The sequence below is a fragment of the Ursus arctos genome, unplaced genomic scaffold (genome assembly GCF_023065955.2).
Source record: "Ursus arctos isolate Adak ecotype North America unplaced genomic scaffold, UrsArc2.0 scaffold_22, whole genome shotgun sequence".
In the NCBI taxonomy this organism is placed as follows: domain Eukaryota; kingdom Metazoa; phylum Chordata; class Mammalia; order Carnivora; family Ursidae; genus Ursus; species Ursus arctos.
Genome location: NW_026622897.1, coordinates 31,817,996 through 31,840,330, shown reverse-complemented (window position 1 = coordinate 31,840,330; position 22,335 = coordinate 31,817,996). Strand labels below are relative to the sequence as shown.

General features: G+C 43.1%; 1 protein-coding gene across 1 annotated transcript in view; it reads right to left on the bottom strand.

Annotated features, from left to right (window-relative positions):
- The window catches only part of FAT3 (FAT atypical cadherin 3), a 635,693-nt gene that overhangs the window by 105,346 nt on the left and 508,012 nt on the right, over window positions 1–22,335 (bottom strand). The window contains exons 5-7 of the mRNA XM_044386515.3: window positions 18,029–18,343; window positions 15,449–15,659; window positions 6,426–6,565 (exon numbers count right to left, since the gene is read on the bottom strand). Coding sequence (XP_044242450.1) covers window positions 6,426–6,565; window positions 15,449–15,659; window positions 18,029–18,343 — 666 coding nt within the window. The remainder of the gene's footprint in view (window positions 1–6,425; window positions 6,566–15,448; window positions 15,660–18,028; window positions 18,344–22,335) is intronic.

The window sequence follows — 22,335 nt, the reverse complement described above, 5'->3', positions numbered from 1 at the left end:
AAATGGTAATTGAAAGGCCGAAGGAAGTACAATGGAATCAAAGCAGGAGGAAACCTGAATGTAGGAAGTCTCTTCAGAGTGGGTTCAATGCTGCCCACCACAAACACTGGGTTTAGCAGGCTCATCGAAGCCAAGTCTGGGTAGATGCCAAAGCCTGGCTTTACAAAGGCTCATGGAATGAAGCGTCCACGGGGTGTGTTAGAGGGTAAGGCCTCTGTCTTTTATTGGAACCAATTAAGTCCTAAATTATGGAAACTCTGTCCTGCCTCTGTTGGCATTTCGAAACCGTACTTGAAATATTCTATGGCTGTGATGTCAAGGGTAATGCCCCTTGTATTCTCCCCAGGCTTACAAGTTTTGTTTTTGAAGGTACAAGTAGAAAAAGTCATGCTGGTTTGTGTTTATTTAACAATGTATAAATCCATATCATATACGTTTCTTAAACTTTACGGTCTCCAGTGTATCAGTGGGAAAAATGAGAATCGGAGAAGTTAAGGGGTGTGCCCAAAGTTCCAATAGCAAGGCCAGACCTAAACTAGGTCATATGGAGCCAAATTCTACACTCATTCCATTATACCATTTCCATATGTACTTCAATTATATACACATTAATTATAAATGCACCTAACATGTATGTGAACAATTATGTGGGCAAATATTTTTTTTTAAGATTTTTTATTTATTTATTTGACAGAGAGAGAGATAGCCAGCGAGAGAGGGAACACAAGCAGGGGGAGTGGGAGAGGAAGAAGCAGGCTTCCAGCAGAGGAGCCTGATGTGGGGCTCGATCCCAGAACGCCAGGATCACGCCCTGAGCCGAAGGCAGACGCTTAACGACTGAGCCACCCAGGCGCCCCAAACAAATATTATATGCCTTGCTATACAGAAATCCTACCTGACACAAGAGATAATTGACATGACCGTTGTCATTTCAGGAACATTAATCATAGGATTATTCTAAATAGAAAGTTCCCTGCTGCCTTGAAAATTGGAATTCATTTTCCAAAATTGATTTATTCATAAGTTGTTAGGCACAAATCTATGACATACAGTGAAATTTTATCATCATTATTTTTTTAAACAGGAAGTCCCACCTTAGAGTTGCCTTGCTGCTTTATTTTATCTCTACGTATTGTACTAGTTCCAGCATTTTCCTAATGTAAATATACAAGGGCGCTTGTGGCTACTTCCCTTTTCACCTACTAAGAGGGAGATAACTCTAAAGAAATAAACGAAGACCCTTGACAAAGGATGTATCCCTTGGGAATTCCTGGGGACTCATGGAGCAGCTTTTGCTAAAGTGATACGTTCCTACCCTCACCTGCCTTTAAGCATGTGTAAGGTGGAGGGAAAGGATAAGACGAAGTCCAAATCTTCAAGACAAAGTCTGCTTTTTGAGGAAGGAGGCCAGGTAGGAACTCCCAACACATCCCTTAGAGACAAAAGAATGGAGTTCTCATGGCTGTGGAGGGCAAGGGTAACCTGAGGAATGCAGGTCCCAGACCTCTCAGCTCCCATGCATACACTCTTTGGCAGAAAACCTCTGCAGCTCATTAACTCAATTAACTGCTTTTGTGGGGCTGAAGAAGTTTGGAGATTATCTGAAAGAGATTTTTAATCTCAGGTTTGGCTGTGGAACATACAGATACAAGCTGATTTTCATATCTTTATAAATCAAAGCTAGACCTGAATAAGAAAAGCATATTAAAATCACAAAAGCATGTATCACACGAGTCCCTGAATCAAATCAATGTAATTTTTAGATTATTATTTGGGCATGAATATCTCTGCTGTCTTTCATGAATAACAATGAAAGGCACACACACAGTATTTTGTAGTTATCAGGTATATTATTCCAATTTTAAGTTGAGGATGAGACTAATAATAAAAGCTGCATGTGTCCAGCGCATCACAGAGCTCAAGATATCTCAAAAGATCTTATTTTATTCTTATAATAACCCATGAAGTATGGAAGGCGTTATCCCCATCCTACAGAAGTCAAGTCTCACAGAGACAGAGCTACTTTTCGTGGTAACACAGACAGGAACTGGTTAAGTAATGACTTGAACTCGGGTCACCTGATTCAAGGTCAGTGCTCCTTCCTTTATACCAAATGCTTCCTCTAATGAATCATACATTCTGTATATATAGATGTGTAGGAGAAAGTTTCTGGGATCTCTCCGATCTTGAAAAGGAAAAAGTGGGTTTGGATCTCTTTACCTGTGTACATCCTGGGTCGCCACCCAACCCACCTGTGTGCCAGTTTCTCACTAGAAAAATGAGTGTAGTGATAATACTTGATTTAACTATTCCCAGTAAGACAGGAAAATAAAACAAGAAAGAAGCTTGGTTAGGTCTCATTATGCAAAGATCAGGCATTATATATTACTATGTATTTCCATCCATTGGTCCTTTGGAAGAGCCATGTTCTAGATTTATTTAAATTTGCTATGAAGGCACAGTAGCTCATAGGGGTTTGATAGATGTATGGGGAAAGTTGTTAAAACCTGTAATTTCTCATCCTTGGTAATGTGTGTCCTTGAAGCGCATAAAGTCATCCGGCTGAGCACTGATGAGACTGGGGTACTTTGCTCTCCCCCCAGCATGTATGGCTGGCTATGAGACATTCTAACGGCCACAGGGGGCGCTATGTTCCCCGGGCAGCAGTCTTAAAAAGTGTCTCCCTCATAACTACTAGAGCCAGGTGGGCTTCTCTTCCTGCCTTGGGAAAAAGTAGCAAACATTTCCCCTTGGTTTTGAGAGGCGGCAGCACAGGGCAGGAGTTGAGAAAGCACATTCTAGAATCCAGCTACCCACCTTCGATCCCTAATCTACTCAAGTTACATAACCTTATTTTGTCTCAGCTTCTTTTTCTGTAAAATGAAGATGCCAACAGTTTCCCATTTCTGACATAACAAATGACCAAAACTTGGTTTACAAAAACACCCATTTGTTATCTCCCAGCTCCGTAAGTCAGAAGCTTGCGTACAGTGTGGCTCACTTGTGTTCTCCACCTAAGAGTCTCACGAAGCCAAAATCAAGGGGTCAGTGGGAATGTGTTCCTTTCTGGAAGTTCTGGGGGTGAGTCAGCCCCAGGCTCATTCAGGTTGTTAACCAAATTTAGATCCTTGAGGTGAGAGGTCTGAGGTCCCCGTTTCCTTGCAGGCTACCAGCTGGAGCCCCTCTCAGCACCTCAAGGCTACACGAATTTCTTGCCAGGTTGCCCCCTCCGTACCTGAACTGGCGATGAGGTTTCAAATCACCTCACATTTGGAATCTCTGACATTCCCTTCTGCTGCCTCTCTTCCTACGCCAGCTGGAGAAAAGCATCTGCTCACATGCTCATTTAGTACATCTGAATCTTCAGAACCGGAAATCCGCAGGACCTTTTATAGTCTGTACTCACGCTAGGGAATCTCACTAAGGAAAAGGATGTTTATTTGCCACCAGATATTGTAGCTCTGAGGCACAAGAATCCTACAAGTTGGGACAACAGAACAAAAATGAGGATGAAGGAAGGGTTTTCATGTAGACACAGAGATCCCCGAGGCTCTGATTTATTTGACATTTGTGAAATGAAATTCAACATGTTGTTTCTGGCTGATTTGAAGCCCTTGTCATAGATGGTTTATGATTCCAAAGGAACAAAGTAGAGAAAAGTTCCCAAAGGAAAACTGAGCGGGTGTTTTGGGGCTACAAACCATTTATTTAGTTATATGGTGAAGGGTATCTGTTTGATGGTGGAATCATTACGTTGCCTAGGGTCATGGGTTGGAGCGTGCTTTAGTGATTTCTAAAAGAAATCTAGAATGCCTTTTCTTAACCAAAACATTTTTTGTAATAACGTCCTTGATACTGAGGGCTTTGACTAATTGAGAGAACAGCTTCTGTCTTCACAGTCAGAGGAGCTGTGGCAAATGTGAGCAGAGGCCTGGATTGACAGAGGCTGGCAGGGGGTGGGGGGTGGTAATTCAGGCCCGAACACAGCCTTATGGACAGAGTAATGGTTTGCTGGGGGTAATAATGATGACACACAAGTTTATACTTTGGAAATGGTTAGCTCTCACTTCTTGAGAAGCTCATGCTCCTGGAGATACAGAGTGACTTGGAAGCTTTTGGCAAGAAAATCTCTTGCTATCCTTCATTAACCTACTTAGCTTGGCCTTGCCAAAGGAAACCTCCAAGTTCACCCCCAATTCTCCCACTCTTCCCATCTGCTCTGGAGATAAGTCTAACTGTACGTTAGTCTGAACTAAAATCAACCAAAGTAGGACCTGAACAATGTGTACATTCAAAGTCTTATAATATATGCTTTCAAGTTAATTTTTAAAGAGTGTGTGCATATCAGTCATCCGGTTTTAAAACTCCGAATCACTGTGACCTCAGGCATCTAGCATAGCTCCTAGCACATGGTATGAACCCAAGAAATACTTGTGGAATACATGCTGGTAAGTGATTTCTCATCTGGTCTTAATGAAAGTCTAAAAGAAAAGTTTCATTGATAATTTTTTTTCGGTTAACATGAATCAGTTGTGTGCTTTGAAGATCCAGCATAGCTGCAATGTAGGCCCTGCTGACTATGTCCCACTTACTATTCATTCACTCACTGTAAACATATTTCGTGTGTATCTATAACATTCTGGGCACACTGACTTACCGTTTCATCCACTTGTTATAAGTCCCTGGAGAAAAGTATGGAAATGAATATGGCTCCATGCTTTCTTTGTATTTTACTCAAATACATCTTGTGTTTTTAAGTGGTGCTAAAAAGTGGAGGTTGGCTAGGCTAAGAAATGGCCAACTCCAAAAGCGAATGAGCAATAAAGACTTAGTAATACTGCAAGTGGGTTGTTTTGTATTAGTCTTTGGGGCTTGCTTTTAGATGGTGCGCGTCCCGTAGGATCTCAACCATGGTGTCCTTTCCAGGAGTCTGTATTTTAGTCTTGAAAATCCCCCGAAGCAGTACAGATTTAAGTATGATTTATTGTCCCAACTGGGGCAATTTTAAGAGTGAATGGGATAACTATTAATAGTTACACCAGTGCAACAGGTGTAAATGGGCCTCTTGCAGGTAGTTAGGGCTGTAGAGTCATCCTAGGAGAGGACATGGGTCGAAGGATCAGGACTCCTCACACACTGGCTGCCTTGTCTCATGCACATGATGTCCCCCTTCTGGGTTTCAGTTTATTTGAATGAAAAGGAAAAGAAAAAGTAAGCAAAAGCAAAAAGTAAAGAAGTAAAAGTAGAAACAAACCCTACTGTTTCTTTAAAATTCCACCATTTTGTGATTGTGCACAGCCTCAAAGGAGAAAGTCTCATCGTATTTTTGAAACTACTTCAAACTAAGAGGCAGCACATGAAATAATCCTCCCCTCTCCTCTTTAAACCTATATAGTTACAAGAGCTTACATCATGTTTTAAACAAATCAACACTTGCTAACTTTGGGGTTGGCAACAATTTCATCTTCACGTCCTGAAACGTTGTGTTGAAGAGTCTCAGGGCACATTTGAGCTGAGAGGGAAAAAGGACCGTGATTGATGAGTGATGGCTTCTGGGGTCATGAGAACAGGAGGGAAAAGTAGGGAGAATGGAAAGGTATAGGACAAGCTTGTGTGCCCATCCTAAAATAGAAAACAACAACAACAACAACAAAAACCTTCTCATATTTCGGGTAAATCTGCCCCCTATTGCTATCTAAGACTGTGTTAGTCTCATCCAGAGACTTTCTGGACAGTCAACGATCAATGCCCTTTCATCAACACTCACATGCCAGAGTCCAAGCAACGGTCCCCACCCCTGGCTGCTTGTTAGTTAGAATCATGTAGGACCTCTGCGGGTGGAGTCTCAGTGGTTTTAACACCCCGGGCCCCATGACCAGGGGCTTCCACTGTGCAGCCAGGATGAAGGACCACTGGCATAGAGGCTAGAAGGAGAGGTGGGACGCAGGGCCCTAAATCTCAGTCCTTGTTCTTAATGAAGGCTGGGTGACTTAATGAGTGACCTTGGACATACTACTCATCTGAGTCTGTGAAATGAACTTGGACTCCTAGGTGCGTCTAGCTCTATCTCTGAGAGTGACAGGTGAAAAGGTGAAACATATAATGGTGTGTTGACTCAGACAATATACACGTCCTCTTCTTTGTAAATTCAAGGAAAGGTGACTTTGTTGTCAAAGAGATAAATCTACAGTCAACGATCAGGAAGCGAATACATATCACTCTTCCATGCGTGAACAGTCACAGCTAAGTTATACAATATCATTGATAGAATCCTTTTCCTAGGTTATTCTCTCAAATGCTTTAAAAAAAAACAGTAGAAATCCATGGACATCATTTACTACTTCCAACACATTCTGTAATCACTTTCACCATTGACATTAGCAGATTGTTGGGCATTCTCACCCTTTAGTAATTTGACATCTTACCTGAGTGACAGCAACATTTGTCCCATCGGTGACTTCCACACTCATATTATAGATGGACCTCTGTTCTGCATCCAAAGGCTTTGCAATGACAATTGTCCCAACACCCTTCTCTGCGTCAAAAGAGCTGTCAAAATTCCCCCCTGATGATTTCACAAAAACAACATGAAATTAGCATATCTGAGAAGTTATTACATCTATTGAAGTATATAGCTTTAAAGGGAGCCCTTATATAGAAATATTTTTTCACAGGCATCCCTATGGCTCAATTTTGTACATCTTAAATGGGACCTCTTTATTTCCAACTTAATTTATATTTCCAAACACAGCCTCCACAATGCATAACAAATGTCACAAAAAAGAATGTATTGCAAAGAAAAACCTCAGCACTAATGTTCAAGAAGTAAAGCATAAACTGACTCAGTAAAATATTTAGAAAACTTAAAGCCCTCCCGCCCCTTGTGGTTATTCTGCTAAGAATTTGTAGACCTTTCTGCTTTTCTAAAATAGATTAAACTCTAAGTAAACAAATAGTCCAATTATTAACAAAAATGTGTAGACATTCTTAAATCTATTCTAGGATTGATGGTAAACATTTGGTTGGTAGAGTTCAGGTTCCCTCTAATAGATGTCAGAAACAAAAGTGTAATACTAGAAAATAAGAAAAAGCAGAAAAAAATTGGGTTTCATATCAAAAATTCTGTTTCTGCAAGTTGGGATGTTTATAGAAAAAAATTTTGGTTTTTTTTGCCATCTTGACAGTGTGAATTATTTTTCTCCCAAAAAGGTAGCAAGTTTATGGGAGATTTACAAAATGAAATCTGGAACGAAGTAGAAGAGCACATCAGTTGATGTGACATCACCCATAAAGCAATCAGTACGAAAGTTTAAAAAACTTTCCTCCCCACTCTGTCGGACCAAGTATCATGTACCAAGACAACACAGGTTATTTTGAAATTACTGTAGCTGTTCCCATCTCTGTGAAATAAAATGTGGTTTATGATCTTTCCCAAAGTGAAAGTTTGTTTTTTTTTTCCTTTTTAACAGGGAGAGAAGATAATGGTACAAATGCTGGACTGATTTTAATTAAATATCAGTACATGCTCACAAGCTCTATTTATTTTAGTCTGAAATTCCATGATGTCAATTAATTTTGTGCTTGGACAGTAATTTTATTTAGCTACAGCACATAGGGCAATGCATTCACTGAATTTCATATTTTAGAAAAGAAATCTTGGCTTCTCTTATGTTCACCATACTTTGCATTTCATTTTGCTGATCAGTGAACAACACCATATGTAATTTCTATGGTATTACCATTACAAATGAGTGAATGACTTGAGGGAAAGGAGAATTTTACCTGAATTAGTAGAATGTGGTATACAGTGACACAAAATAAATCATACGGTTTACTTAAAAAAAAAAAACCCTGGTCATATATATTTCAAATACTTATTGCTTGCAGCTGTCATATACACTTAAGATTATTTAATTGCTAGAGAGAACATAATTGCCCTTGACATTTAATTAAAGTTATGGAGATACAGGGGGACCACAGAATTACTTGGAGATGATATATTTTTCAAAGATTTCATCTAAAAAGAGACTCATCTTCCAATTAATATCTTTAATTGATTTACTGAGGAGCACTTAATGTTAACTCCAAAAAAAAAAAATCTTTTGAAGAACAGGAGAAGGAGAAAGGGGCAGAAAGTGGGCTGAACAGGGAAGCAAGCCTCGGGTCACCGTGTCTCTTTCAAAGGGAGTGCTTCCTGTTGATAACCACATGAAATAAAATGTAAGGCTGACTCAAGCACCTTGAATCACCATCCTACTGAGCAAAGAAAAATCATTTGCTATCAACTGGTACATTCTGAAAAGAAACTTCGCCATGGAAAGTTTCAAAGAAAGGACATAAAAGACGTCAGACCTGTGTGGAAGGGCAGAATGCCATTTCCTGTGCTGTTTTCGGTGGGTGTTACTTCATATTTTAAATCACATTTAAAATCATTTTTCGAATGTTTTCCTAACCAGGTTGTTTACTTTCTTAACTAATGTGTTCACATTATTTTTTTGGTGGGGAAGACAGGGTTAGGATATAGGAAAAGGTCATCTTTCAATGTCAATTATTTCAGAAGGTGGAAATTTGTAGGTCAAGGCAAAATAGAAGTTATGCAAATTATAAAACTTGGGTTTGCTCCCGTTTAAAGAATAATGAAAATGAAATGTAGAGAACATGCAAGCAAAGATTTTCAGTTTCAATTCCCGTTTAAATGGGGCAATCCTATGTGTTCTCTCTCACGGCCTGAGACTCCCATTTTCCTCAGGGCCCTGTGCTGAAATACATAATCATTTCATGGGCAGAGTGGCAAAAAATTTACATATTTTACAAATGGCATATAGACTGTGTTTTCTTATTAGTCATTTTTCATATGAAAACACATTTTTGGCAACTTTTATGGTTTGATTTTTTTATAGTTCTCTCCCTTCCTGCACGTGCGTGTGTGTCTAAGTGTGTGTATCTCCCTCATCCACCGTTACTGTTTCCAATATCTGGACTAGAAACCTCCAAAGGGGTGGGGAGATAGACAAATGGAAAGCAGGTCAAGGGGAGTGTGCGACACCGTATGTGAAGTGTCTCTCAGTCCATCGATATGGTAAGCAGCCTCCGATCGTTGTTTCCAGGGCATGTGCTCCTAGTTAAACCAAGATTTCATGTGAAACAAGTTTCCCACAATCTTCCCTCGGTTTTAAAATGAATTTCTGACAAGGGACACAGAACCTAGACCAGCAGTTCACCATCAACCCTCGCGCAATTTAATAACCTCCCACTTAGGCATCCCATTTCATAAACGACTCCGTATCTCTCCCACAGGGCTCATTTCTCAGGCTCCGTTTTAGCCTGAAAGGTGATTTCATTTCATAGGAAACCATGTCCAATTCATCTGGGGTGAGTCTATCGAATGGAAGGGGTCCATTTTCGCTAGCAGCATTCTGTTTCAACAAGATGTGCTTCCTCAGAGCCAGTAACACAACATGCAAAGCCAGAGTGTGCTAGGGCAGCAGCGTGGGGCTCAACAAAAGGTGGGGGCGGGGGAGGACATTGGCGAGCTGGTCTGAGTGTCAACCAAGTGGGGAATTAGAAAAGTCACAGCCTGAGCGTTGCTGCTGGGGGTGCGCGGCAGAGATGGTTACAAGCGAGGTTGTGAACAGCCCACATAACAGATAGTTTATGTCAGGGACGTTGCTCTGTGACCATTTTTGGTCAGGACGGGTGTAATAGAGTAAACGAAGAGCAGAAGAGGAGGGGTGGATTTCTATCAGATTCTCAAGTTAAACCTAACAAGTCGGAATGTCCTAAAAAGCTTCCAAAATGGGACAGGAGTGAAAATACTGGAAGCCAGCAGCTACAGTTTGAATATGCTGGGCAGCAGGGCCCTGGAGTGTGATCTGATCAAGTCTTTCTTTAAGGAGATCCAAAGGTGAGTACCCCACTGCTTCCCCTTTAGAGAAGCTTCCAGGCCCCTCCCCTAGCATATGATTCTGTTCCACTCCGGGTGTAATCGTAAAAACACCAACCAAAGTCTCGTAGTCACCAAGGGGGAAGTGTTATGGGAGAAGCTTCCAAAACACTGAGCTGCTGAATCTGAATGAACTAAGGGAGTCGTTCACAAGCTGTTCATTCAAGTTCAGCATGCACATCGAACTTAAGGAAAAATGCTAAACGCTGACCACGGTTTGAAAACGAATAATTTTCTGTCTTGGAATGAAGCAAGCACAACATGGGGCTGAAAAGGATATTTACATGGAAGGCAGGAGACGCTGGGTAGAGGTCAGGAAACAGTGGTAGGAAGGAAAATCCCTTCTAGAATCTGGTTTAAAATTCATTTTCTTAAAACAAGTAATGTGCAAGGTATTTTTTTAGGCTTTTTATTATTTCCCTGAAACCTCTTCAGATGTGCTCCTTGCTCTGTATTGCTGCTATGCAGAAAAGGGAAGGCTTTTGGGGATCAAATTAGGGACAGAGTGCAGAAGAGGAGAAATGAAATATTTGATGTCAATTGAATGTCTTTGAGCAAATGCCACTCTAATGGATGCGTAGGTGTGTTAGAGATGGTACACAGACATGGCTTCTCTCAGGAGGGCTGGGAAAGAGTTTTGTGATAAAGAAACATGGCCACCTGATTAGAAAAGACTCAATCTATAGTCAGAGACCAGGCCTGCTGCTAGTGCTACCAAAGAGTTTCACTTGTCCACTTGATCCAACCCTAAGCGATGGCTCCACTTGGGGACAAGGTTTGAGAAGGACAGGTGTAAGCTTATGCAACAGAAGCAGCCCAGAATCCAAAGTCTGTAGGAACCTATGAGCCCCTAGGAGCCAATGTGATCTTTATGTACCTGCAACACGGACACGTCTTTCGGCTAGAGCTGGACCTATGTGCTAGCTTGCACCATCAGAGAATCGTTTTCAAGGAAAGTAAGCAAAAATACTGCAAGTGCTTACTATCTACGAGAAAAACCATTTTTCTAACCGAAGTATCAAGTAAAAAGCCAGAAAAGTGGATGGCAGCGTCCACCATCAAACTGTGGGTGAAGAGGAATGGTTTGAAGTGTGTAATAATGGTGGTCTTTACAATACAAATATTTGCCATTGGGATAAAGATATGGGGAATGAGCTGCAAACCAGATTGCGTGCACATTAAAAAGAATGTAAATCAAGGAGCTGCTGGGTTGAATCATAGTCTCCTGAGAAGTGTGAAGATATGTGATAAAGCCACAAAGGATTATGGGTTATTTTTGTTTCCTTCATTTTCTTTCCCTTTTAACACAGAGAAGGAACATGCTGTGCATTGGGCTGTTTAAACACAGAACAGCTGAACTTTATTATGTTTCCTTTTAATTACAGCTTTCTTAACTGGGTTACAAGTAGGGCTTCTGTTTCTAGAAGCTGAAGAGGGTCTCGCTACATAATATTGTAGTCGTGGTCTCTTTGGAGGAACAGGAAAGTGACTGGCAGATCCATGGTACAGGGGTCCAGACTTGGGAACGAGATCTTGCTTGCTACAGTTTTTGTGAATTTATACTACAGTGGGAGGAAAAGGAATGCAGTTAAACAAGAATCGGGTAGATCTGGAAATATGGAAATAAGGAGACTATACTTCCAGGGGAAAAGGCATGCAGAAACACCATTTCTGCTTACCTAATGAGAATTCATGTTATAGCGTCTGTAAACTGTAGAGTGCTAGGCCAGGATGCTGTATGCACTGTAACCTGGAATGTTTGTATAGGTATTTAAATGCCCTACGTCTGTAATGGAACCAAGTTTTGACTCCCTTGGAAGAGTCACAGAGTATTTATCTAAGCAAGACAGCAACTAAACCTGAGATCTCATTTCAGATCCACGCTGACGGTATACGCCAGCATTCGATTATAGTATACTGCCAAGTTTCTTAAGCATTGGGAAGCACTGTTCCCTATCTTTTCCCTCTGCGTTAGCTTGGCCAAGGAAGATGCTCAGTTACAAAAGGGAAGAGAGGAGAGTGTGGATGGCCAAAGATAACTAAACAAGAAGTCTTGAAAGTGAGAAGGAAACATCTGAATATGATAAGGAAAACAATAAATTTTTAGAGAAGGGGAAAGACATTGCCAGCAGATTGAAAAAAAGAATGACTCTGTTCGATTAGAAGGATTCTCGAAAGGGAGATTTGGTGGAAGGGGGACCATACTGATCCATATTGAGAACAACCCCAGCACCTGGGGAAAAGATTTAACTTCTGCGGTGAAACAGAGTCAGTGTTTCAAGATGTTGTCTGCTGGATGTGGGGATGGAAATGAAATTATGTTCTGTTTGGGCATCGAGCCCAGTAAGTTCAATTTGTAGGAGAAGCTCAGCTAGATGTTACCAGATCTACAGTGAAATCTCTGTGATGGAAACATCTAGACTAGAGGGACAATGCTGTAGGTCTTCATTAAGAGAACTATGCACTGACATGCACTGACATGCACTGACACCAAGAGGATTAGGAAGAGTGCAGCATTTAGAAACACAAAGGTGGAGAAACATGAAAACTGGTGCTATGCTGTTGATAATGATTCCTGGATATGTATTTGGAGCAGCCTGAGGGATTCCATCCAGGAAGAGCTGTCATCTGTAAACTGCCCCTCTCTTCTTGGACTAGTTCTCATTTTGTCAAAGGTGCTATGGTTGCTATGGCTGGGAATACAGTGGAAGGTCACGCTGACTCTTGGTTGGTCTCAAGAGGTGTTAGTAGGGTTAATGCATTGGCTGCCTGGAGCATCTCCATTGGTTACCACTGTTTATTCCACTCACCCTGAAGCAATCAACAGAAGCATGGGCAGGAGGAAGGAATGAGGAGACAAAGGCCTTGACCTTAAGGGTTAAGAATGGAGGCTGGACCAATACAAATGAAAATACACAATAGTACTAATAATGCTAACATGAAAACATGCAAGTAAGGCTACATGCAGCATTGCCAGGCATGCTTATCTACATACGATCACACACACACACACACACACACACACACACACACACACATGCAGGAATGCTGAGGAATTGCAAACTGACTTGGATATCTGGGGTCAAATGGCTGGTCAGACTGAGCATCAGAGAAAGGTGTGCTTGGAGGATTTTTGAAGTGGGTACAAATGAGTGCTTCCTGGGGCAGGGGGAGGTAGTGGGACGTGCCACGGGACAGGAGGTTGCATGCATGGATCACACACGGGTGAGAAGCAGTGCTGCTGGGTGTAGGCGAGCTTGCAAACTGGAGTGTCAGGGAGGAGGGAGATAAACCGGTCCCTGATGAGAGACAGCAAGTCCTCCCACAGCTCAGGACAGCACGCCAGGAGCCCTGCTGCCCTCTGGGGTTTGACTGCACTCTTCTCTGGGCTATTTATTTGCTTATTTTTTAAAAAGATTTATTTATTTATTTTAGAGAGAGTGAGAGAGAATGGGGGGGCAGAAGGAGAAGAGAATCTTAAGTAGACTCTGTGCTGTGTGCAGAGCTCGATGTGGGGTTCGATCCCACAAGCTTGAGATCACGACCTGAGCTGAAACCAAGAGTCGGACACTTAACCGACTGAGCCACCCAGGTGCCCCTGGGCTATTTAAAAGAAATCACTGTTGCACATGCCCCTGGAGGCCTGGCACCAGGGACACATGTAGAAAGTGAGATGCGTTTTCTACGACTCCGACTGGGGATGGCAGTGAAGGAACCACCAAAGGGGATAGCACAGACAAGGAGGTGACGCACGCGTGCCACCCTCTGTTTTGCTAAGAAAGAAGCTGTGTCAGATAAAAATGTAATGGGCTGAAAACTACAGAGAAGATACAGACTCGAAGACATCTTTCACGGATCAGAAGAGGTTCCATTTCAAATGTTTTAAGTGGAGATGAAGAAGGAGTTGAAAGCACGGAATGAGGATGGCCACGTACAGGGAGGGTGTGATTAATGCCAACCAAGTAAAACAAAGACATTCTACCGGCATTCCAGCAAATGAAATATGCAGAAAACACGCCCATTCAGAGGACCTTCTACCGGGGTTTGATTGGAGGCCAGGGGGCATTCTTTCTCTGTGCCTCATTAAAACAGATGTGGAATGTTCTAAATGCTTTCTCCAGATCGAGCCATTCCTGGGAAGAGGGGTAGGTTCTTGCCCATCTGATCCAGGCAGGGACATACAGAAGGAAATGATTCCTGCAGACCAGGTCTCTGGATTCCCGGCCTTCCACAAAGAACCATGGGAAGTCAGCTGCAGCTCAACCCAGTGTCAGGTCCAGGGTTGGCACACTCTCCCCGCTCTCTCATCTGAGCTACAGCCTATTTTGTTATTTGCCCTGCACCTCCTCTCCCTGCCTGTGTATGTGTGGGGGCAGGGGTGCTGGTTTGCCCTCTCCTTTTGCAGCCTGCTGTGCTTGCTTGCTTGCTTTCAAGGAATGTAAAGGTTGGCTCCCAAGGTCTGTCCTGCATGCTCCCATCTGCTTTCTCTATTCCGTTCTCCTAGGAAGCGCTCACTGGCTATATATCTAGGTTCCATTTCCTGCCTTTCCTTTTGTGGATAGCAGCCAGGGACCCTCCTGGTGGAGATTTTTGGTCTATGAACGGCACTACTGCAGCAAAACAGAGGTGTTGGGATAAATTTTAATTTATTTTTCAATTGGAAAAGGCCCCATTACATAACCCACCCTACAAAATGATAAAAACAAAACCACCAAAAGCCCATCTACCTCAAAAGCAAAGAAAAAAAAATTTAAGTAAATCAAAACAACCCCTCCCCCCAATCCAAACCCCATCAAACCCCAAACAAAGGAGTCAGTGGATTCGAGTAACGCAATAGTTAGAGGCATCGTATGAAATCTGTGGGCTGCACTCGAGCCTGTCACAGGCAGTTATGAAAGATGTAATTTAATTTGCTTAAAAAAAACCCGTAAAAGGCAGATTGGATAGCTGTATTTTAGCAAATGTGTTTGCACTAAGGGTACCTTCTGTTGAACAGTTCTGCCCACAAGCTGTCTGTAGAATATAGAACATCTCTCGAGCATGCTTGCCACCTTGAAGCAGGGCAGTCGGGAGCAGAAAAAAAAAAAGAACAGAATGCAGAAAAAAGGTGAAGAAAAAGAGAGAAATGAAGGACAGCAAGTCTAGTACCATCAATACATTTAGAAATGAGATTAGCCAAGTGCGACAATAGAATTTAAATGACACACAGAAAGACATTAAGATTGCAGTAAATAACGTACTATGGAAAATCCAGCCAGAGAGCACTTTCTGTTCAGCTTAGCTACAGAGTTGGAACGAAAGCACAGGTCGATTATTCATCTTACTGGCTCTTTCGCATTCCAGCACTATACATCTTTTCATCTTAGCACTAATCATTAGTGGGTTGTTTTTTAATTTTTTAAATATTTTTTTGTTTTTTGTTTTTGTTTTTTGTTTTTTGTTTTTGCTAGTTACTCCAGTCAGTGATTACATTGCCCAGTACTGCTCTGGAGGACTCGAACTTACCAACTATGTCAAACCACAGAGGGGTGTTAGCTGGCTGCACAGACACCACCCCCACAATCTCGGTGACTCTATCGCTTTCCATGACTGTGAAGTTATAAAACGGCTCGTCAAAAGTCAGCGGTATAGGTGAAGGGGGTGGTTTCTTAATCCATTCAATGTGGAGGCGGGCCGTGGAGGATTTCTGTGGGCGCCCATTGTCCACTGCCTTTATCTACTCACACATGGAGAGAACACAGAAAGAGGTCTTAGAGCTCAGATCCCTGTGGAAATTTGGGTCTGTCACTCCTCTGTTGTTGGCCCAAGAATCCGTCCTCATCACAGTGTCAGCAAAGGGAAGGGAGAGCGGAGACCTGGGGAGAATGTGCTCAGGAATCGGGGGACACAACTGAGTCATGTGGCGGGGGTCCCATACCACATTCACTGAAAGGTGACCTGAACCACCACCAACTTTACAGATGGGGAAAACCTGGAAAACAAGGGTGGCACTTACCATTCAGTGTTTTATGGGCATGACTGATAGTCCCATGAGTAGGAATAGCTAATTTGATTCCTTATACCTCTGTTGGTGATGCTTAAAAGGGAGTAAAGCGCACTGTGAATCCTTAAGTGTGAATAATGAGAGTGTGTGTGGTCGCGTTGTGCAGCTCCTTCCTTCTGCTTTATTCTGGGGAAAGCACCGTGTTCACTCAGAATCCGAGGAGGGTGATGGGATAGGTGCTGGAAAGGCAGCAGCCTTGCTCTAACTGCCTTGGAAGCCCCTCAGTTATGCCAACTCTGAAGGGGCAAAGAACTCTCCTGGTGAAAGCACGGGCTCCAGGAGACAGCGGGATGGGGAGGAGGGTACTAATTACTCTCCTCTGTGGTCTTACATAAGAACTGAAGAAAGCACGTCTCCACACTCAGTTGCACGGGGTGAACTGCTATGTTGTCCTGGACTTCAATGATGGTTCAAGTTCAACAAGTAAAAACCACTGACAGAAAATTTTTAAAAATCAATATAAAAAAAAGGATTTTAAAATATCACATCTTAAAAATAACATGAATAAGTATATGGCTAATTGTGATAGCCTTTAAAAACAGTGACATCTCACACCACCCAAATGCTATGTGATCGTGAAGACCACTTTGTCCCAGAAAATTCCTGTGAGATGGAAGACCCTTGAAGATACATGTCTTAGGTCAGGTTTCCTAGGAGCAGAGTTTGAGACAGGGATTTGAGTACAAATCATTTTGGGGGTGGGGGAAGTGTTCTCAGGAGAAAGGGACTGAATGAAGCAAGATGAACAGGAGAAAGAAGGTCAATAAGGGTGTGGTCTCAGCTGAGGCTTAACCTCAGCCTGATTCCATGGGGAAGTTCTGAATCCTCAATTGCACTGCTGGGTTGGACCCACCTGGAGGCAAGGGGTTGGCCTTTCGTGTCAGTTAGTCATTGGCTATGGGCTGCTGGCCTGGGGTGGGAGTGTGGAACCTCCTCGGTCAAGAAGTTCAGCCAAGGATGATTCCCTCCAGAAGAGGGCAGATGTGAGCCCTTAGCAACCAACACTCAGTGCAGTTGGGGCATAGCTGCACCAGCCTGGTAAAGGGGATCCGGCTGGGGCACAAACGGTATCCACTATAGTCCGTCCGTCCACCCAGTCCTCAAAGACTCCCACTGTCACACAACTATAGTAGCACATATTACATCAGAGCTGCTAATGGTAGAAACAGGGCCAGTTTTTTTTAATTATTATTTTCTTTTCTCTACCCACTGTTCTGTATATGTTATTGAGTAGGGAAAGAAACCCAAGTCCAGACTTAGACTATCCTTTAAAATAATACAGGACTGACTGTATACAGCAGAGAAGGCTGCAAACTAAGAGGAGAGCAGATGGCGCCGATTTTTGACAGTTGTTGGGACCCTGGCAAGTGCCCATCACTTGTAAGGATGACCAATGCCTTTTCTGGCATAGGTGCTAGCTTTCTAAAGTGCTTGGCGGTGGTGGGAGTAGGCTGGCACTTTAGATATGGGCATTTTAAGTCTCTATTTGGGGTAGTGCTCATGTGTTTCTGTTTTTGTTTTTTAATTCTCCAACAATGAAAAATGGAGTCATCTTTTTCTTGAGTTTTTTCACTTTTGCAGCTTATGCAGAATAAACATAGCTGAGATTTGTGTCTCACAATTTTCATAGCTAAATTCATGTCCTATCACACTGTCGACAATTACAAGAGTTGTTTTCCTTGGGAAGTCTCGGGGACACAGTGAAGGATATGTTAGGTGGTGGGTATGTTACTCTGGTATTCTCCTACCCTCAGTTTTCATCTATGCTGAGTACCCTGAAATGATTTAAGGCTGCAGGAGGTGTGGTTGAGTATGTGATGGAGCAGGCTGCATACTGGGAATGGAGGAGGTTTGCTGATAGGACACAACCAAAGGAAATGGTCTCATTATTTAAAAATATCACTGAAACAGAAAGTAGCCTTCCACAGCTGTGTGGCTGTACTTATTACTCTAAAGATTTATTACTCAAATGAATATACATGAGTAAGAAAGTAACACCCCCCCACCCCCACGAATGTTACTGAAGTGCAGAAAAATCTTACCGTTAGGATGTCATAACTCCCTGCTGTAAACTGCTTTCTGGAAGAAACCATGCCAGTTTTAGGGTCAATAAAAAACTTTCCGTCATCATTTCCATCCACGATACTGTAGGAGATTTCTGCATTGGGGCCTTCATCTCTGTCAAATGCAAAAGCCCTATAAATGGGTTCTCCCCTCTTTTTTCGGTCGCGTTCTGGCAGCTTGATCTGGTAGACCTTCTCTGGGAACTGGGGTTTATTGTCATTTTCATCCAAAACCTGCACCACCACCCAAACGGTGGACTGTTTTGGAGAGGGACCGCCATCTGTCACAGTCACCTGAGTTTCAAGAGAGAAAGCATTTTGCAATCAGAATGGAGAAAACTTTTCTTGCCACTCCTCCCTCTGCCTGCCCCACGAAAGGCCTATTCTGTGCCTTAGGGCATCTCAACTTTTCTTATTCCTGTAGTTCATGGTCAATGTATAACTTTCCATAGTTCATCTGTAAAAGCAGGGAATGCCCGACATCCAGTAAATGGAAATCATTGGTGAAAGTGTAGGAGGGAGGCAGAGCTCTCATTGTGCTGTGGCGTGGAGAGGGGGAGAAAAATAGGATCGGCTTTACAAAATGTACTAGCTTATGTAAATTTAGTGGGCATAGAGTATGCCCCTCCACAGACACAAAAACCAATATAATCATTATGATACGTTAACCAATGGGCATTTCTTCTAATTTTTGGACAGTGATATCACCATCTAAATTCTTTCAGTATTCATTTTCTTTTCCTTTCTGTTTTCATGTGAAATGTGTGAATTTTACATTGCCACCACACAAAAGGAAAACCGAGATATATGCTTCATAATTTTGATGGCTCATTGTAAGTACATTTGATAGTTATCATACATTTTTAACAGTAACAAAATAATTCCCCCCACCCTGGCAAACTCGAGGAGGGATGGACACTTCTTCCCCATCTCTGAGGTGCTATCCTTACGAGTGTCTAGAAGAACTGAGAGAGGAGAGAAATGAAGAGGAGGTCTCTAAAGAATCTGCATGGCAGACATGAAGTCTTTGAATCTTAGTGTGGATAATCCTCTTGATCACAGTGCTAATAATTACTATCATAGAAATACTTCTGCATGCAGAGGGTGACACCACTTTTAAAGCACTTTTCCATGCGTTTTATCGTTCACTTTCCAAAATACCCTCTTCACTAAGTGGAGGTTTATTTGTTCCCATTTTACAGATGAGTAAACAGAGGCTCAGAGGTCCCCTTGTTACCAAGTGCTAAAGCCAGGTATTATTAAGTCTTTGGCATTTCTTAATGTTCTGTTTGACCACAAACCTGGAAGAGTGTGTATTTCATCTTTAAATCATTACCTGGAATAAGGCAGCTTATTACTACAAAATATATATTTGGAGGCTAGAAGGAACATAAAGACATACTCAGCACCAAAAGGAGAAAAACAACAGTGAATTACAGCACCTGGTCATCCAGTTTTTCACCTAATAAAGCAACCTGACAGGAATAATGGCAACAAAGGCCAAAACTCTGGGAAAACAAATTAAAGGCTCTTTGCAAAATGGAACTGCAATGTAGTTTAGTTTCTCTTACAAGCCGCCTAGGAGAATGGCTTTAATAGACTTAAGATAAATTTTCATAGGAGTTCTTGCTTTCTTTGAGAAATCAATCAAGTTTCCTTCTGAAGTTATTTTCCCAATTGGTTTGTTATGTTTCACAAAAGAAACACGTCAGGGCCAATATGTGCCAGGGCTGGATTTTGACTCCTGAGATTTTCCCGGACATGCTAAGGCACGTTCTGCTGTTGCTGCCGAAGTAAAATGGTATACTCCCAGGTGAGCTGTGTTGACCAAAACACATTGATTTCTTGGCCGCTCCACTTCCCTGCCTCTCTTTTCTCCTTCAACAGCCTCTTTCTGAATCCAAACAACGCTCACTGTCTTCAGTGTGGACAAAATCACCTCCCATCACTTCTCAAGAAATGCCCCACAGTGGGCTCTGAGATGGGACCCTTGGCCACGTGGCTGCCAAGCAAAGGAGAGACCCTCTGGGCTGCGGGTTCACCACTCGCTCGAAGATCCTGCTGCTGTAAAAATGCTTTCTTTGGGGGGCACCCAGGTGACTCAGTCAGCTTGGGTCACGATCTCAGAGTCCCGGGGCTCAAACCCCGGGTCGAGTCTGCTTCTCCCTCTGTCCCTCACCCCTCTTGTGCTGTCTCTCTCTCTCTCTCTCTCTCTCTCTCTCTCTCTCAAATAAATAAATAAAATCTTAAAAAACAAATGCTTTCTTTTGGAGTAGAGCTGGATTTACACACCCAGGTCCGTCAGGTGTCACTTAGCAGGGACCGGTGGCAGCCGCACAGGCGTGCTGGGGAGCTGGGTCCCCCACGGCTCCACCGCACCCCAAGCGCCCTGCTGTCTTGCTCTCTCAGGCCACACAGGCATCCTCCGGTCCTCGAGCAAGCAACAACTCTTCCCGCCAGGGCTTTTGCACATCCTGCCCTCTCTCCTGGGTCTTGTCTCCTCATCCTTGAGGTCCAGTGGAAATGCCATTTCTTCAGGGGTGCCTTCTTGGAGCCCACAGACCAAGTGCCAGGCCCACCTCGCCCCCCTCCTGCAGCCCATGCTTTACATTACCCCATACTTCTCTTTTGTAGCGCTTACTCTTGTGGAAAGTAATCAAACACACGATTCCTCGTCTAAGCTGAGAAGCTGTGTAAGGGCAAAAACAGACTTCGCCCAGTCTCTTCGCTGCTCCCACTCCCGTGTCAAGCCACGCAGGCAGAACACGTGCCACAAACGCTTATTTACTGAATTAGACTCTAACTCAGGTCCTACTTGGGCAATCTCTTTAGCCAAAGCAGTCTCACCTTATAAAAGCAGCATAGACCGTTTAAGGCCCTTTTTACAACAGAGCCCCCAGCTGCCGTTCCTGCCTTCCGGCCTGTGACGCCTCCATCTTATCCATGTCACCGACTGAAATCCTTATCTCCAAACCTCCCCCTTCTCCTACGTTGATTCTCTATGAAGGACACGCCCACTTAGTCACACACTGGTCTGTCCCAGAACCCCGGGCATCTACCTAGAGCCCCTGTTCTCACCATCCACATCCAACCAAACTCGGAGGCACCCTCTCTGTCACACTGCCCCAGGACAGGCCTCCCCTGCATCTCATTCGGAGCTACGGGAGCCTCCCTGCCTCCAACCTTCATCTTTGCTGTAAAGGTATTTCCTCCTTAAAAATCTGATCATGTCACGGACCTTGTATAACACCCTTCCCAGGCTCCCTGAGGACAAGGGTCTGACCAGATTTATCCATCACTGTGCCTTATCCACCCCTTTCCAGCCTCCACGCCCAGTTACACTGTAAGCCTGGGAGGTTCTGAGTGTGTCATGTTCTTACACCTCCATTCCACTGTACAGCTGTTTGTCTCCATGGAATGCCTTCTCTTGGGAATACACCTGACTCATTTGAGAAGCTTCAAGTCAAACACTCCTCCGAAGTTAATCCTGCCTCCTGTGGACAGATGAAGGTGCCCTCACCATGTTCCCACTCCACTGTGTGCATAACTCCAGGACACTAATTATCATCTGCATTTCGAAATGTCTGTATGCTTGCTGGTCTCCGCTCAAACCTTCCAGAACGACCGTAGGTCAGGGATTGTCTCTTACTTATTGTTATGTTCCGGTACCTGGTACAGCCCATAGTGTCAAATAAATGTTGTTAAATGAAATTAAGAATTAATTTACCCCAAACTCCTCCCTATGATAATAAGTGGAGAGAACATCAGACACTGAAGAGTCTCTGTGTCTTTATCTGTAGGAAATTAAGAGACTGATAACATATAATCCCTAAGTGCTTCTTGCTTCAGGAGTCTATGAGTGGGGATTAGACAGCTAGTACAATGTTCATCCTGCACTATGGGGTTCATGCCCACCTGACATCACGGAGAACACTTCCGATCCCATGATTACTCATAATAATTTCTAGCCACTCCCCAAACTGTGCGAGCCATCGCAGACACTTATCTACAATCTGCTGAAGTGATCTGTTTATGTGTTTGGCTCTTTCAACACACTGTGAGCTACTCAGCGGCAGGGACCTTGACTTTTTCATCTTTTCTGGAACCTAGTGTGCTCTCAATAAATGCCTGCTGAACTGAACTACGTCATTTCTGACCTCAGAGTCTTCATTTCCATTTTTGTTTCTCTAGACCCACTCATGTGTCCAGCTATGTTTGTACCTGGAATATCAATCATTAATGAATCCATCAGATTTTTAGACTTCATACTTCGTGTGGCCTTAGGC